Source organism: Clavelina lepadiformis, chromosome 6 (assembly GCF_947623445.1).
Source record: "Clavelina lepadiformis chromosome 6, kaClaLepa1.1, whole genome shotgun sequence".
Taxonomy (NCBI): Eukaryota; Metazoa; Chordata; class Ascidiacea; order Aplousobranchia; family Clavelinidae; genus Clavelina; species Clavelina lepadiformis.
The window spans coordinates 1913620-1931718 of NC_135245.1; the positions used below are offsets into that span (position 1 = coordinate 1913620).

Genomic DNA, 18099 nt, shown 5'->3' on the forward strand with positions numbered 1-18099 from the left:
TCGCATAATGTCGTCTTTTGTCTACGTGTTTTTGAGTCTAGACAAATTCCATAGAAAATCGTCTGACTTAAAGATTAAAACATTCTCAACACTAACCTCAGTTTTTACTTTAATACATGGACGTTGTTTCTAAGGAAGCCCAGGCTTATTGCGCAATAACGGCCCGGTACGTTGTATTTACAAAACCACATTAACTCGTATTACTTGCGCCATTTAGCGGCAATACAATTTATTTACGCAATCAACACTTGGTAATTTTTGTGTTGTTATTAAACATAAGAAGGAAAAAGAACATAAAGATTGCAGCAGTACACTTTCCTCAACAACCTAAACTACCAGTAAACACTGTATGTAACAACCAAAAATATTGCAAGCAATCACTTAGTTTGCAATGCATTTGATTGCAGATATAGCCTATTTAAGATAAGGAAAGGAAACCTACGGCAAAGAAAGAAAGCTAACAGAAATATCTTAAAAACACGTCAAATTTTGTTAAAAGATAAGCTTTGTACGAGCCTGGTAAGCCAAGGGCCTTTCATGAGCCTGGTACGACGTGCCTGGATAATTCCAAAAGTTACGATAACTATAGGATGTCAAACCAGGAATCTTTACTCTTCCTCTTCTTCTTCTTCCTCAAATGACGGAGGCGAGATGGCGATGATGCTTCCTCCGAACGCGCCACCGCATATGTGCGCGTTGACGTTGTAGATTATCTTGCCGCAACATCTGATGTCGCTGCCGACATCGAAAAGCTCCACGCCGCAACACTGCTGGCTCGAAACCTGTACAAATACCGTCCGGTTTTTAACCAGAAAAGTGAAGGATTGACAATGCAAAGAAAAATCTCCAATACGTGATGGAAGTCCTTTGGTTTATGCTTTAGTTGGTTATAGGCAACATATAAGGGTGTCACCACTTCGCTTTATAAGAGGTGTTAAAGTATGCTGAGAGGTTGAATGTGAAAGAGACTGAAAGTGATTCACTGACCTCGTATAACCTTTCACCACAGCAGCTTTGCGTTCCGGTCGACGAATAAAGTCTTTTGCCGCAACAAGCATCCTTCGCTTGCGTCTTCGTGCTAAGAAACGTAAATGTTAAACAGCCAATAAACGGAGATAGTCATAGTCACAGGTATAGTCATAGTCATATAGTCAAGACGTTTAGTATACTGAACAGGTGCGAGTACAGAAAGACGTTGATTGGAGTTCACAATTTTGAGTTGTCACGCACATGAGAGGATAGAAGTTATACCAAGTCAGCAAAAAGGCCTGATCTCACCTGACTTGGCCGTCACAACAGAGCGCCAAGGCGGGGTTGTAGGACTGTAAGCCGCAGCACTTGGTGTGAGGGGCACGACGCTTTCTGCAGCGTTCTCCACCTGGATGGCATGAACGTAAATATTATGTCTTTCTAAAATTCGCCAACGTTTATTGAACCTCCTTGGACTTTAGTTGTGAATGGTATGACTTGATATAGGAAGAAAATGTTTTACACTCTACAGAATTAGCTTAGTTATACAATAACTATCGCATGACATTTGTATAACGAACGACATTTAACACGAAGCTGTCAGCGGGTATCAGGTAACAAATTACGGAACAAATCGACTGTTGGAAAAATTTGTTCCTAAAAGTAGTGGAACGGTTTCTGAATCGTGGCAGTTCGACATATATTTTTATCACAAGTGACTCAGCTTACCGTCGTTAATCATAGGGAGAGCTTGTTGGCATACCGGACGCCTTCGTTTGTCCCATTCCCCGGTACTTTGACAATTCATGTTCGTGAACCCGATGAGCTTGTAGCCCTTCTGACAGGAGATCGTGCATTTGGAACCGATCGAATTCTTTTTGCTACAAGATACCCTTCTACCCGGTAACTTTCGACTTGAAAAGTCTGGAGAACACGTGATGGCTGAAAAGTAAACGTTGCCAGTTAAGGGTCGGGTTGAAAAATCATAGATTGGCGGTTTGTGCTGTGATAATTTTGCTGTTTTCATTTTTAAGTTATACTCCTTGAAATTCCCCAATGCGAATATAACTTTTGATGTCTATGTGGAAACGAAGCGCACATACTTGGTGACGAGCAAGTCGGACCACAAGGTCCGTCGCACTGACACCTATCATCCTCGGTACAGTCTTGGTGGCTAGTACAAGGTGCCGGGCATGTCCTTCCCCGTGACCTGGCCAGCTGAAGGTTCCTCTTCGGGCAAACTGTGACTAAAAATATAGCAATCGGGTAAATTTTCCTTAACTACTTCGTTTCAGCTGTTTAGTCGTCATATTCTGACGTAGTGAGCAAAAATGGCGCTTTCCAGAGGCAGTTTACGCCGCGTTGCCGTCGTGTGTCTTGGGTGTTTGGTAAAGTTCATTTATTTATCGAGGGTTGTTATCAACCCTGTGAGTGATATAGTAGACTGAGGTTTGTAGTGAGGACACAGAAACCTGAAATTGAATTTATCTATAATTTTCAGAGCTTCGCTCATAAAATCAAACTTCCTAGTAGAGCATATACCACTCCAGCAGGCTGAAGCGCGTCATGTAATTGAATCGTTAAAGCTGTGAAGGTTATATTAATGCCATAAAATGCCGGATATCGCGTTAATTGGAGGTTGTAATGTCGCAACAAAACAGCGCGATGGCTGATTCAAACTTATTTATCTTTATAAATGGCGCCTAAGCCACTGGTCGTTATGAAGCCGAAGCCGCCATCTGAGCGCAAAGAGAAACAACCAGAAAGGAAAAAGTCGAAATTGAAAAGATAAAAATTAAGTGGATGACCAGATCATGGTGAGTTTAAGATTTTTATAATAATCGGTTGCATTCTGTCGTCACATAGATTGCTATGTTTTGGCGGTGGTCTGACGAATGTGTTTATTTTTTGCGTGTAGGTTACAATATTTGTGCGGGTGCTATTAATCTGACGTGTAGTCGGACGTCAGATCGGGCTTGTTTCTTGAAATGTGCAGTCGGAGGTCACAGGCTTGTTTTTGACAATCTGTGGTTCAGAATCATAACCACCGAACAAAAAATTTCCAAGCTGCTTGAAATTAAAGCTAGCCAGATGACTATCGAATCGTGTTGTCACTTTCTAATGATCACCACACCCTCAAAAGCAACAATTAGTTGAACAATTAACGGCCAGACGAACACGACGTTTTTGCTTCTTTGGCTGAAAAGCTGCCCGCACATTTTCCGTTTTTACAAATAAGCTTACCAGCTGGTGAGAAAGATTTGGGAAATTGAGCGCGTCATTTCAAAATTTTAAACAATTCACTAATTTCTTTAATGTTTGAAGGCTTAGTTAAGAAAACTAAAAGATAATGTTAAAAGAAAGAGTTAATAATGATAAAGACTTTCGTCTACAGCAATGATAAAATTTCACACTCACCAGTTGTTGAAACAGCTGCTTGGCATACCGAAGCCCTTCGCTTGTCCCATCTACCGTTACTTTGACAATTCATGTTCGGAAATCCCACAAGTCTGTAGTTGCGAGCACAGGAAATGACGCATTTCGATCCCACGTAGTTTCCGTTTGCGCATCTGACACGTCTACCGGGTAAGTTCCTTTCGACGATATTCGGCGCACAGGTGACCGCTAAAACAAGAAAATTTTCTACAGTGAACAACAGAATTCTTGGTTTCACGCGATCTATCTGAAATTGACCAAAGCTGTCAATTTATTTAGGTTTAGTTTAATTTATTTAAAATAATTCGATTTTTTTTCGATTTTTTGAATTTAATTGAATTTGTTTAACCTTATATGACCTTTTAAGTTTGCATGGATTTTTTTCGATTTGTAGAAATTTATTCAAATTTACACGAATTCTTATGAATTTTTTTAAATTGGAATTTTAACAACGGAGAAAAAGCAATTGAACAAGTACCCCATTTGATACGCAAATAGTAACTGAGGAATCCGTAGCTAGCTTCACGTTTTGAATAAGTAACCAAGGAACCCGCGACAATTTTCTCACCAGTTGGAAATCATCAACTTACTTGGTGAAGAACACGTTTTCCCGCATGGTCCATCGCAGTTGCACGTCATACTGCCCGAACACTGATTGTCGTTGGTACATGACGGCGGGCATTTTCTACCTCTAGACCTGGCCAGTTGTATGTTGCGCTTCGGGCAGCCTGGAAAATGAAAGTCTGAATTCACCGAAATGTCAGAGTGTTAGACCAAAAGGGTTTTAGTAAAATATATGCTGGAGCTCTGGAAATCCCCAAAATGATGATGAAGCCGCGTTAAATATTGTGATCAGAGCACAATGAATACGATGTACCTAAGTAGTGCGTTTTTTTCTGTGTTGAAATCTAATCATGATTGTTTTTTCGTCATTGGCTCGGTGGGGACGAAAAATCTCTACTATAGTTGTTCGTTGTTCTACTGTAGCATGCGCTAATGCACGGGTTTAAATTGAAAAAGCCTAAAATGGTCCTAAAACGTGGATGGAAAAATCGATGCGAGTTTGCTGATAACAATCATAGCACGGCGACTAAACTCAAATTCAGTTTAATGCTGGAACCCACGTAACTTCGACTCGACAAGTTGTCAATGCCTTTGCTAAGTTAAATCCTGTCTACTAGGCCTAACTGTCAATTCTCTGTCTGATTTCTTTCTTTTACGTTGTACGGTTGTCTGTTGATGCGGTTTTGCTTCAGCTTTCGTTGCACTGGAGCTGGACACCGTCTGCGCATGCGCGGTCGTCGGCGTCATGGCAGTGCTTGTCGTTGTAAGACTTTCTGTCTCTGTGATTTCGTTGGTCACCTGTAAGAAAAATGGAAATCATATAACACTAATATCATTGCGTTTAACTTAAACTTGTTGAATGTTTTGAAACCCTGACGAACAACAGACCCGGTTAACAATGACAGCGTTGCAGAAGTCAGTCTCGCAGCATTTTACTTGGCAGGATGTTACGTTATAGACTTTCCAGGTTGCTGACGACACGTCACATGACTTGTTGCTACACACGTGACGTGGTGCGCAATGGGCCGTGTCGACGTTTACTGTAAAATTTTGCGTAAATGAAAAATTTGTGATGTACATATAAATAAACCCATGATTAAACTGAGATCAGAAAATTTTCCGCCCGTTATATTTAACATGGCAAAGCATCTTTGTCAAAAAAGTATCTCTTTAATTTCATATCAAGTGAAACCAGTAAGATAGCAACTGAATTTCACTTCCACCTGCCTTCTTTTTCGAATACGTTTGCCTTTATTGACGTCAGCATGCATATGTGGTTATCCGAAGGACATGGCGTCAAGAGCATTGTGACGTTTTCGTCATTTTGGCGTGACGACACTCCGGTAAAACAATTTAGCTTTGCATCTGAGGACCATAAAATACCGATAACAGTTCAAACACATTTCGTCAAAAAAATTTGAGTCGTCTTCGAGCCTTACAGTCACTGAGAGAAACTTTTTCCCTTACTTCTGTCACAATTCTTTCCCGAAAATCCGGCCGGACATTTACAAACATACGACAAATTTGGCAAGCTCGGTAACTTTGCCGCCGAACATTTTCCTCCGTTCTGACACGGTTTCGTAAAGCATGGGTCTGTAAATTCAGAAAAGAAATCAAAAATATTATTACGTAACAAAGGAACATATGTTTTATATTATCAATTAAGTCTTAAACGGTGACGTGACTAATAACACTTTAAAGCGTGACAAGCATTAATAACCGAAACCGAAATTATGACGACACAAATGACATTATTGATGTAATATTGGACTGTTTTAAAGGAATTTTGGTCTTAGAAAGGCGGGACCACAATCAACCGAGAACACAAAGTTAGCAGTTACTAGTTATCGCCAATTATCACAGCTACTATAATTAATCAACGTTAACTGCGTTAATTAGCGTTAGTAGTCAAAGCTTGATACTTACCAATCGCCGTTTGAGGAGTGGCCGTGCTCGCATTAGGATTATTGCACAAATCGCCATTGCAACACTGCGCATGACAGGACGTGACGTCAAAGCCTTCCCCAATCAGGTTTACCAGCGATTTGCAAGTGAAATTGGCGCATTGAAATGCCGGTATGCACGCCCCTTGTTTGACGGTAACTGTATAATATAGCGAGGGTTAAAAATTCAACCTGCATGTACTGGACTGCAGCTATCCTTGACTTTTTCTTGAACGCAGTTTCAAGTTGCAACAATTTTAGTTAAGATTTGTAAAAATGATTAGATACTATCAGGTCATGGGAAATTGCCAGCGTGGGCGTTATGCGTTTCATGTGAAAAAAATTTTTTTCGCGGTTTGAAATCATGTTCTAAACTTAAAGTGCAATATAAACTGCTTGTTATGGTGAAAATACTTGTGGAAAATTCCATTAAAAATAAAACGACTGGATTCTTACCATCGATTCCTTGGAAGGAAGATTGGTAGGAAATTAAGCCGCAACGAAATTCAATATTCGGTAATATTTCGTTGTCATCCAAACCTAAGGAGCATTTTGTTTCCTTTAATGTGTTTATAACGGTTATGGAACTTGTACTGGAAGATGTTCCCTCATAGCAAAGAGTCTCTGCGACAAATTGTAATCTAAGCTGTTAATTAAAATGCTTCATAACGATAAAAACCAGTGAGGAAACTTTTGTGAATTCAATAAGTTTATGTATAGTATCACCGAACAGCTTTCTAATATGAACGAACATTAATTCGTACATAAAATTACGAATGAAAAATGTGACCTTATCTTTTATTTAATAAAAGTCATACGATAATTATGACGTACCTGAGTTAGTCGGTTGTGGTGGAATAATCGCAGCAAAGACAAAGAATATTTTCCAAGTTTCCATTTGAAATATTTATGCTTCAAATATCTAAAAGCTCTTAATCTCTTTTTTTGCCTCAACTTTTCTGAAACTTTCGGTCTTGGTCCTACTGGTTGTTCTCCGACTGGACCTCGTTGTTAAGTCAATTGTTTAACTACCAGCTTCTTTCTTGCCCTCAGGCAACGTAAACTTGACTGCGTTTTCTTCACGATAAAGTAAGAAGATAGAAGAGTAAAAATTGGCAATTTTCCATTGAAGAAATAAAAACGTTTCTGTGTTAATTACACGCTTAAGACAGCGTAAGTTACTGTTCATCTAAAGCTGCCTAAACGCAGAATATACCACTAAGTGTGAGTCAGAGAAATTGCCAAAAAATAAAATCGCAAATAGTCTGACATGATAAAAGAATGACCTCTTTTCATATCATTGCAACATCAAAACGGCCTACACAGGTATTTGTAGTATTTGCTTCTTGTATTTACAGATATCCGTTTGTTTTGACGTGTATACCCATCTTGCTGGCACCCGTTGCAAGTATTTTTTGATTTTTAGTTTGTGTAATTTTTAGATTGCACTTTTTTCTCTGGCTCGGAACACTGCCCGAAGCTCAAAGATCATCGGTAAAGATAATTCGGTCGTACAATTTTTTTTCTTATATTCTCAGCATGTATAGCAGCTTGCAGAGATATGACCGTTTTGCGGTAAAAATGTTGAAGTAGTAAACATGAAACTACCGATTAGTCAGTTCATCATTTCGGGGCATAGTAAAATCCAGTTCGCCATCTGGTGTCGTTATATAACTTAAATTTGTTTAAGAAATTGGGTAAATAGCAACCGGTGACCTTCCCGCGAATATCTTCCAGTATTTAAGAAGCAATAATCACAAATCTGAAACATTTCAAGATTGTTTACAAATAACGAATAAACATCTTACCAACGACCGGAAAGGGACTTGGAGTAGTAGTAGTAGTAGTAGTAGTTGTTGTTGTTGCTGTTGTGGTAGTTGCTGGAAGAGTGATTGATAAAATATTGATTATTGTCGCATATAACATAAAAGAAGTGTGATATGACAAAATACAGAAGTTATTGATGTGAGGAGTTTGAGACGCATTGGCGCCACCTTAAAATAGACCTGACGGTTATAACGAAGAAAATTGTTTGACCGAAACAACTCTTAATCAAAGCAAGTGCTGATGTCACTACCAAGTCACTGTCTTTTTGTAAAAAATCAATTTTAAATTTAAAATTTGCATCTGCAAACTGCTTGTATAAAGTTGAACGAACATAACAGACAAATTGCGCTCTCTAGCGGTGGCATAACGATGCGCATAAAGTCCAAACCGAACGGTGAACAATTTAGTTAAATATTGCTTCAATTGGGAGCAAGCCAAGCCACAAATACTTACGACAAGATGGTAGTCTTGTGTTGTTTATCAGGCAATGTCGTACTTCACTGAGAGATCCATTGCATCCCACGTCACCAACCTAGGGAGTAATATGGACAACCTCAAATAGATTTTAAAACAATTTTTTGACTGACTGGTGTACTTGCTGGCCTGTGACGTCACAAACACCATACAACGTAATACGTACGTTGTGCGTATTTCAACAGCCTTTCCAGGTTCGTATTGTAAAGCAGCGCACATTTTAGAGTAAATAGAGCACGAAGCAAACATTTGAATTAAAATAAGAAACGGGATATAGTTTGGCACTCTTAAGGTTAACTTTATATCAGCAATTTCACAGTACACCTGAAGAAGCGAGCTTATGCTTGCGAAAGCTTGTGTCGAAAAGTATTAAGTTAACCTTAAGAGTGCCAAACTATGTTGTGTTTCTTATTTTACTTTAAAATTTGGTTAACACGATTCAGACAAAAACATTTGAATGTGAGTCGGTTTTTTTACCAACGTTGCTCCTATTTGGTAAGATTGTGACGTCACAAACATCATAAAACGTAATACTTACGTTGCCACCGACGCATATTCTGTTCCTGTTGACTTCACCCTCTCCACACGTCACCATGCAGGGGCTCCACGACGACCATTGACCCCACTTGGGGCAGTTGTGTCCGTTGCAATTGACGAATTGCGTGACAGGGCCGACGCAGTTCGTCTATGATGAATATAGACAAAGTGGATTCATAAATCTGACTTTATTTTAAACTCAGGGCGATCACTGCGTGCGTTTGGTTCTTGGCTAGCACTGGCTGCATGAATCGAACAAAAAATACAGTTCATGCTGCATTGTTTGCGTTTGAATAAGCTTAGCTTAACTTATTCATAGGTAGCTACCTATTACACACAGCAGTGTAAGTTATTCAGCCTCCACACAATGAATGACAATATACCATTATCGTGCGAAGATTTTGCACAAGTTTGCCTCAAATGTATTAGAAGTGAAAAATTAACACTTTAAATTTCTACGACTATTAACGTCCCCGGCACTTACGTCGTCTTTTCCTTTCCTGCAAATACGGACGCGAGTTTGGATTCCTCCTGCGCAGGAGACACTGCAGGCCGACCACGGATACCAGGTTTCCCAGGCTGCGGGAAGAAATTTGTTCGTAATGGATTTAAACCGGTTTATTCTTTTTTGAAATAACCCAAAAATCAATTTCACTACGGAGCATCCCAATGATACAATACGCATGTATGACGTGCCGGTGTATGACGTAAGATTCGCCACTTACTAGGACAGGGATCCGTATTACAATTCTCCGACATGGAAAAAGTCCCGAGGCAACCGGGGTCTCCGGATTTTCCGTTCTTACAAATCCGCTTCTTGCTCCTACTTCCGTCTCCGCAAGTCTTCGAGCATGTGGACCATTCTTCCCAACCGGCCCAGCCTGGAATAGTCACAAAATTAAAAAAGGTTTAGCTTAGAACTGTTTGCAAAAGACTGATGCGGTTGACATTGCATTAAAATCTGTCGTCTTTAAACGTGGTCATCACCCTAATTTTAACTCCCGAATATTCAAAACCGTCCGCTAATCACCCCTAAATATCTCAATCACACAATTTACGCATTTTTTTCAATTCAATTTTATACTTTGCGAAACTAACCCGAAGTTTCAACACTATCCTGTAATGCATTGCAAAAATCGACGAATTTTGAGCCTTCATTCTCTTCTACAGTATAAAGACATTACTCCGGTTTAGGTAGATTTACGGGTTCCATTTTTGAAGACCGACGAAAAGCATAGAGGAGAAATTATGAAACGAAAAGTCTTACTTATCTTTCTGCACAAGCTAACTCAAGCTTTAATGCTGACCGGTAAATTTGAAACGTTCAGAAATTCTTTGCCAAAACGAAACAGCTTAACTAGTTTGCATCAAAACCAGAAGAACCAGCATGTACTCAACACAGAAACTTACTTTCCAGTGGAGGTGCAGTCCCGCTTTCGTCACAGTCTCTTTCGTCATCGTCATGTTTGCAATCCTAAAGTAAACACGTCGGTGGTTGCTTGCATAAGCCTGGTACACGTCATACTAACCTCATCTATGACGTTGTACTAACCTGTATGCCGTCACAAAACCATTGGCGTTCGACGCAGTTGCCCACCTCCTCACAAGTGTGCTGGCCTTCTGGGCACGACGCCTGAACAAACGTTAACGCTGCACTCAATAATAATATCTTCTAGTTGTTCGCTTAAACTAATTTGCCAGTGGCGCACAAAATATCAGCAGCAAAAGTCACGTTACAGCTCAAGTGCTGTTTACGTAAACAGAAACAAGGGGCAAACATTGCAATCATTTACTCTAAAGGTGCAAACAGTACATAACTATACTTTTTGGCGCAGATGCAGTTTAATTTTAGCAAAAATAATTATTGCCTATGTTTTTGGCTTGAACACTGTTTCAATGCCGATGGAGCAATTTGCACCATAACACCATATTAGACAGAATTCTCATCTCAAACAAGCAAAACTCACCCGAGTTGTGGGAACATATGGTGTTGTCAGGGTTGCACGGGTGGAAGTTGTTGTAGTCGTAGCCGGTGTCGTCTTCGGCTTCTTGGGTCGTTTCTTTTTCGGCTTTGGCGTCGTAGTGGCCACCGTGGTCGTTGTTGTAGTGATGATGGGGCAAGCGCCAGGCCGCATTGAGATGTCGTCGATGGCAATGTCGCTGCTAAACCCTGGGCCGACCACGCCAACGAATAAAAACTGTTGATAAAGGAGACGAACCTTAAATACTTGCTGGTGCATCTTACGTCGTTGAAAAGGTAGCAAGACCTTTTGTTGTGGGGTCCAGTTCAAAGATCGACCAAATTTTGTTATAAACTTTGACAAAGCTCATGTTTTTTAATGCAAGGTCAGACATGCTACGTAAAATAGACACACTCAGCACTAGATGTAAGGACTTGAGATACAAACATGATACTAGTGGTTTTTGTCTCTCTTCTATCTTGGTCTCTCGTTACTTGTCGCTCTACGGCCTACGCAGTTACAGCCATTGAGAAATTGGTTCTCCTGGGACTTACTAGTTGGGGTTGGTCATTTTGCTCAATTTCCACTTGCCCCACATTCCAATAATCGCCTTGGGATCCGGACACGGAAAAGACCATGGTTGCATTTTCCGTTGTTACTTTAGTGGTCGCCTTCGTCTGATAGACGATCAGCGATCCCATCTTTGCTCCTTTCATATGGTACCTGTAAAATGACATCACAGGTTACGTCATCAAGCAGTTACGTCATCCAGTTTTGATGTGAAGATACGAGACTAGTTAAACTGGGACTCCGGTGGTACAGACCAAAACTGAAAACAATATTGCTGCGATTTCGCAACGCGGACTGGCGCGCTTATCAGCGTCGCTGTTTTATTTGTTATTTTCCCTGAAGCTTCGACATAGAAATAAGTTCCGTCTGCAAGAAAACAGAAAACAATTAAATCCTTGACTGTTGCAATGTGTTGCGGTAAATGCTAGCTTTGTGTCTGCCTATACCACGTGGCAGAGTTGTAGGTCGAGCCAGGCTTTTCTGATCGGATCTGGGCTGAAAAAATTCGAGTCAGATTCGGATTCGAATTCATACTCACACTCTGCTACATTTGCGTCGCAATAGTTTCACTTTCTGTGCACGAATGTGCATGAGTGCAGAATGCTAAAAACTTCCCGCACAGAGCAAAGTGCAACTTAGTAAAGGATGACTTTGATTCATTCAGTAAATTTAACTTTCGGGCAAATAAATTATTGGGTTTGGATGAAAAATATAAAGCCCGTTCACAACTCCACCACGTAGCGTGGGAAGGGCAGCTATAACCATACACTATCGTCCCTGAGAGCTGTTTTCTCCTGACCTGAATTTTTATGGGTGTGATCATTTGCTGGTCCGGTGGACCCGTCTAGTCCTGATGGGGTGGGTCCTTTCTTTAGAGTCCAGTCAAAGTCATCCGTTTTACTCTGTTTCCACCCGGGGCAAAGCCCGTTTACTGATTCGAAGTCACAATTAAACGAAGGACCTGAAAAATTTGGTTGATTTTGCATTCACTCTTTTGGCACAAGCTACTGTTTATGAAATTGAAAGTATTTTTACCCGTAAATGCACAGTGACCATGACTTACGATAAAATGCATTTATATTTCAATTACTGGACGCCTTGCAAAATTTTTGGTCCGATTGTGAGCATATAGGAGTGTATAACACTAATGAACACTTACGTAGTGGTGCCACTGCCTTCCATTGTACAGCAAATCCAGATTTTTCGACGGCGTTGTCGGAAACAAAATTCACCAAAACACGATTTGTTGTGGAAAAAGCTGCATTGAAGCGAGTATCGTAACCGCAATACCTAAATGAGTGATGTTTAAAAGATTTCTATGAGCCACACTCACAAACATTTGAAAAACATTCAGAAAACATTTTGTCTGTGCTTTTTTTCTAGACTTGACTATATGTTATGAAGTCTTTGTATCAGCTTTGTTTAAACTGAGCATAAAAGCACAACTATACCGGACACCTTCACAGCAGCGATGTCCAACTTCGATTCTCTCGGATTTAGCCCACAGCCAAGTTTTTAAGGTTTTGTGCGAACCATTTTAAGAGTTTTCTTTTTATGCGAGCAGTGTAATGACAACTAATCTTGATTTTGATAAACAGTTGAAAGAGAAAGCTTTGATCAACTGGAAAGGACCAAAACAGCTAGGTCTGTCTTAACCAAAAATGTCGTGCTCACCTACATCGTCATAGCGTTCTTTATCGGCTCATACACAATGCATCTACCTTTTGTCATATAATGCACAGCGTTCATTAAAAATGACGTCAGTTTTGGCCCAGACGTAAGGCAATTCGGTTGTACATAACTACACGATATCATGTTTTCCGTATCTAAATAATGTCAATCATAAGTCAAGCCAAATATGGTATGAGAATAACTTTAAAGTCAACGTTTTCCCTTAAAGCTTTCAAAAACGCCCTAAAGTATTGAAATTGCAATTAATTTTAAATTTTGTCCTTGTTTCAGTAGCAAGGTCGAATAACACTGTTGTATAGGCTTTATAAATAGCCATCTCAAAATACTCTGCAATGTGCTTGTGTTACTTGTAGGCCTATGCAATAAAATTAACCTTTGACCTCCCACAAGCGGATCAAACAAGGTTCTTCCGTCGTGAAAAGCTATAAAATCCGCCCCACAACCGCCACGCTTTTGAACGGGGGCATCTTCCATGTCCATGTACACGAACTTAAACTGTACATAAAACAAATGGTGTTTGAGATATTTAAAAAACAGCAATCAGAGCCTCATCTGAGCAATCGATAGCTTAAGAATCAAGCAATGGATTAAAAAGCGAAATACAAGTTGTTGCAAAAAAGAACATAAATAATACGAATACTTTTATAATTCTCTGGGAATTGACGGTGATTCTCCAGCTACAGTTCGACGTGGGGGGGTAGTTATTGGCCGGAAAATTTGGACTGGCAATCCATCCCGTTTTTCCATAGCTGTCGCCCTCGCAGCTGCCTTGAATGTTTTTAGCTGCAGCACAAACGTTCAAAAATAACAACAGTTTTCATAATCCTATAGCCAGCAATAAACTATTTAGGCCTACATACACAAACAAAGTTAAACCTATCCCCGAGGCCTAACTTAAGATATTAAAACGTGTATGACAAGACGATTTAGATTCAGCAAGACTTACGTTTTGATCCGATCGCACGTTTATGCCTTTGCAGATGGTTTTCCTCGCCGTAGGCAACATTTACGGAAGAAAGTTGAAGCAAAATAAACAGTAAGAAAAAAAAAGCCTCCTTAGGCATACCTAAGCTGCGTTATGATGTGGAAAACGCCAAACTACCTGAATCGAATATCTGCAAACAAACAAAAAATCGTCTAAATCTCGTTTAGCTTTCAAAACCTAAAAACTAACCACTGCGAGTTATGTAGGACTATAGCTGCTGGTTCCCTGCTGGGAAGTTTGCTTTCACTGAGCCTGATAAACGCGCCAAAAACCGTTATTGCAAAATTTGCGCCACGCAAACGTAATGCTTATAACATAGAATATAGAGTATAAGACTATAGAGCAAAACGGCAATTCTACGCCGGATTTTTCCGGCGATCATACAAACTTTCCAGTAGGATGTTGGTTTACGTCATTGTCAAATTGATTTTTTGGCCTGCGCTTCAGCAAGACGTTTTTAAGCAAATGACTTAGCAAACTCTCCACAAGCGGCCTTTAACAACGTCAATACATCACTTGGATGAATTAGGTTATTAGTCAAAATCCCAGCCTGGTTTCACCAGAAGCCTTAGGCCTAAATTGATTACAAGGTAACCAGAAATATACGCCTTGTTATAAATGTCAGTCAAAATGTGTAAGCCAGAGCAGTTAGAAACGATGATTCAAGAAACGCCAAAGTAACCTTCTCTAGGATTATGATATGGCAAGTGATACCGTGGGCTACATTTAAATTTAAGGGTAAATAACAGAACTTAGTTGATAATGTCTGAACCGTGTTAACCAAATTTTAAAGTAAAATAAGAAACAGGATATAGTTTGGCAGTTAACCTTAAGAATGCCAAACTTTATCCTGTTTCTTATTTTACTAACAAAACTTAGTATCCATGAATTGTTATGCGTCTAAAAACTTTTACGTCTTTTACGTGAATTTTTTTGTCATGGTCCTAATTGTTTGTCCTTTCCATGTTTCGTCAAAATGTAATTTCAGTCTATTCTTCTTTAACAAAGTCTCATTTTCAAGATAACTGAACTGAAATAATACTTCGCTTCGCAAGTTCAGCCTTTGATAATAATCCGTTACCGTAGTTTCTTGCCTAAAACTATGTTATCGCCAAATGATTGCTCTTTGAGGTCACCTACCCATGCAAAGCAAGTAATAAGTTGTACTGAACGACCAAAACGTAACACACCAGTCGACCCGTACGACCAATTTTCCTATACAGTAACGACGGCTAGATTCATCTTCACTTTATATTACATTACATTTTGTGTCTCGAGGCGAATTTTTCGGTTGCTGTCAAGAAACTTACGTTGTGCTGTTATTGAACAACATACGTACGACATACTCAATGTCTAACCTGTCTACGAAAAGTTTTGTAGATTACTAGTCATTAAGCGTCCAGCCAATGGTATATTTTTCCTTGAATAACGATTGCGGGCATATAAAATGAAGCAATTGGAAGCCCTGAGGTCAAAACTATAAACAAAACTATAAACCGGTTCGGGCGACAAAACCGTCTTCCACACGCTTTAATGATGTCATCATGACATACGCATGTGCTTTTTATAGCGCCAATCCTGCAGAAAAGGGCTTGTCTGTTCTGTTCGTTTCATACCCAGTCAACTGACATTGTCAGTCTGTAACGAGTAGTTCGACACTGGCAACTGGTTCGAAGGGTCTTTCTTTTGTTGGACTTGATGCATTCCAAAGACGTTTAACTTATAGACGAAGTACTCCAGCACGTACATCATGTCTGGCTCAATGTAATGGAAGGAGATGGCAAAATCGGAACAGCACTCTGGTCCCTTAATGAAAGGTTTAACTTTGTTAACGTCATAAATGTCTCATGACGTCTAGAAATGTCTGATGACGAATTACCACGTATACCTATTACTGGGAATAATCGACGAACTAGAAATGGATCAAAAGCAAACGTTGAAATCTACCAAAATACCACTGCCCGGGGATAAACCGATAAATTAGCTATTGTACAAGAAAAATTCCGGTTACCGAAGGATTGGGGTAGTAGATGTACTTCCAGTACCAGCTCTCAGCAGGAATTTTTCCCGGTCTCAAATGGTATTCGGGTGCAAACGGGAAGAAAGTTTCTCTCTTACGATAATCCCTGGAATCCATCGCCTTTACTCCGATGTAGCTTAAGCATTTTCCTAGTTCTAAGTCTTCGATATTATAACCTTTCGGACAACGACGTTTGCTCATAGCCATTGCGTATCTAAACCGATTTTGGCAAGATTATAAACTATACTGCATAAGATTTATTTGATGGTAGGCTACAGTTAATAAAAGTGCGACTCGCATTACAAAATTTGACCTTATTTGTGGCTTAATTATTATGTCATTTGTACGAATTATGATATAACATGGACTTGCCTGTTAAGAGCCGCCCTACTCAAAACATACCCAGCCCCTCCGCTCATGTAACCCTGCTCAATGTAACGCTTGAACTTTCGGCCGAAATACATGGGTTGGTTGTGGTCGTAATCTTTCAGCAAAAACCTGTGAAAATAGTTTAAGTTTACTATTTTTGAGCCTGAAAATTGTTTTGGAAAATGTTGATACGGTACTTCGAAAAGTTGCACCTTAGGTTTTCGAGGATGACAAAGGTGTCATCGTCAGTTTTCATAAACCAATCAGCTTGGTCGCGGTAATGCGTCCAGATATGTTGAAAAGCTTGCCTTGTCTTGTCATAAAGCGATCCGCGACCTTCTTGGACATTTAAACCAATCGCAGGAAAATCCTAAAGGATAACACCAAAGTATGATGTCGATGGATGGAGTTAAGAACAATCCCAGCAAGGCATCACGTCATACAATGCTTTGTGTGATTAAGTAAACCAAAACGATGCATAAGTAAACACTACTAAAGCTTCTGTAAACAATTGATCTTAGCTGTTCAGTACAAACTGTGCAAAGTGAATTGTAAAGTATTGTGTTTGCGTTTCCATCTTACCTTGTCTACGACAGAACTAAAAAACAAAATCTTGTTGCACCGCTTGCCCCAAGTCTCTCTGACGTGAACGGCTTTTGTGTACAAGGTGCGTGGTGATGTCATTACCCAGCACAGCACTCGAACTTGACTGTAAAGAGTCGTAGAACTGTCGACTACAGCGGAAAAGCAAGGTTTTCTACGACCAGTTTTTCCGAATTACAAATAGACTAAGACAAATTCTTACCGCTTATGGGAGCGAAATATTTCCTTCCTCGGTTGTCCTGCTCTGTATCATTTTTGTTAATTGGCAGGTGTTGCGTGTACGGTACCCTAGTATATTAAAAGAGGATTGTTATTCGCTCTAGAATTGCTTTACACCTCCAAAGAGGCAGCAAAAATACGCAACGCAACGTCATGTACAGAAATACGGAAAAACTTTATTGAAAAATTTCAAACAGACTCTTGAACCTAACAAAGTAACTGTAAAAATCTGTTGAACTTCATTCCTTTTTTTGTTTATTTAGCTGCGATTTGATATTAATGTTTTTCACAATCAGCTTTATTTTTTGATTTCTACATGTTCTGGGCTTTAGCATTTGAAACAGTTTATACCATTCCTCATACTATGTTATGACTGTAACGGTTGGATACACTTCTGGGCCGAAACCAACCTTCCCATTTGATGTTGTTGAACGCTGTAGTTGTACAGAATTGCCAATACTGTTAGAAATGTTCCGGTCAAAACTCCTGTCACCAAAATTAAAAAGCTTTTGCCAGACATCATGTCGACGAGATTAACAAGACCTTGCACCAAATAAAGTCGTAGTTATAACTTTGTTTAGATTTTAGAACCATTCATTAATCATTGACTAGGCTCGGGCATTGACTCGGGTTTTGGTAGCGTAGTTTTTCTTGCTGAACCAATAACAGCTGGGTTGAGTTGTAATGAAATGGGTGTTTATGGTAGTTGAACTTGACAGGTTGACCCACTTCACTACAATGTTTGCTGGTTGAATTGTTTATTGCGGTTGATGGTATATGAGTCTCATAAGCTCGTTGTCTGCTTTTTTCAACCTCGGACTTAATTGTTCACCTTAACGAATTATTGTCTTGTGAAGATGACAGCAAAATTGTCTAACTTGACACTGAACTTCTTCAAATTGAATTCAACAGTAGTTTCACAAGAATGAC

General features: G+C 39.7%; 2 protein-coding genes across 2 annotated transcripts; both read right to left on the minus strand.

Moving 5' to 3' along the window:
• Window positions 1-200: 200 nt before the first annotated feature.
• Window positions 201-14084, minus strand: LOC143462201 (uncharacterized). Its single transcript, XM_076960267.1, has 22 exons — window positions 13920-14084; window positions 13614-13756; window positions 13347-13468; window positions 12441-12571; window positions 12081-12242; window positions 11536-11647; window positions 11266-11434; window positions 10718-10948; window positions 10303-10383; window positions 10161-10224; window positions 9476-9631; window positions 9235-9329; window positions 8752-8898; window positions 8193-8271; window positions 7721-7792; window positions 3996-4133; window positions 3388-3594; window positions 2073-2216; window positions 1699-1911; window positions 1279-1378; window positions 988-1078; window positions 201-782 (listed from the first exon to the last, which is right to left on the minus strand). The coding sequence occupies exons 1-22, from the start codon at window positions 14035-14037 to the stop codon at window positions 609-611; spliced, it is 2949 nt and encodes a 982-aa protein (XP_076816382.1). The 5' UTR covers window positions 14038-14084; the 3' UTR covers window positions 201-608.
• Window positions 14085-15349: 1265 nt separating this feature from the next.
• On the minus strand, window positions 15350-17076 carry LOC143462308 (glycoprotein-N-acetylgalactosamine 3-beta-galactosyltransferase 1-like). The gene is made up of 5 exons (XM_076960419.1): window positions 16930-17076; window positions 16560-16717; window positions 16351-16476; window positions 15970-16192; window positions 15350-15764 (listed from the first exon to the last, which is right to left on the minus strand). Exons 1-5 carry the CDS (start codon window positions 17029-17031, stop codon window positions 15579-15581), a joined length of 795 nt encoding a protein of 264 aa, XP_076816534.1. The 5' UTR covers window positions 17032-17076; the 3' UTR covers window positions 15350-15578.
• Window positions 17077-18099: the final 1023 nt, after the last annotated feature.

What these genes read in the sequence shown, in the direction of transcription:
- LOC143462201 (XM_076960267.1), bottom strand. Translation starts at nt 14,037, where the DNA reads ATGCCTAAGGAGGCTTTTTTTTTCTTACTGTTTATTTTGCTTCAACTT. An exon ending in ACGTGCGATCGGATCAAAAC is followed by an intron (nt 13,757 to 13,919) that starts GTAAGTCTTGCT and finishes TTTGTGCTGCAG; the next exon opens with CTAAAAACATTCAAGGCAGC. An exon ending in GGTTTTGTGACGGCATACAG is followed by an intron (nt 10,225 to 10,302) that starts GTTAGTACAACG and finishes TGTTTACTTTAG; the next exon opens with GATTGCAAACATGACGATGA.
- LOC143462308 (XM_076960419.1), bottom strand. Translation starts at nt 17,031, where the DNA reads ATGACATCACCACGCACCTTGTACACAAAAGCCGTTCACGTCAGAGAG. An exon ending in GTCATCCTCGAAAACCTAAG is followed by an intron (nt 16,477 to 16,559) that starts GTGCAACTTTTC and finishes CTATTTTCACAG; the next exon opens with GTTTTTGCTGAAAGATTACG. An exon ending in TCTACTACCCCAATCCTTCG is followed by an intron (nt 15,765 to 15,969) that starts GTAACCGGAATT and finishes CCTTTCATTAAG; the next exon opens with GGACCAGAGTGCTGTTCCGA.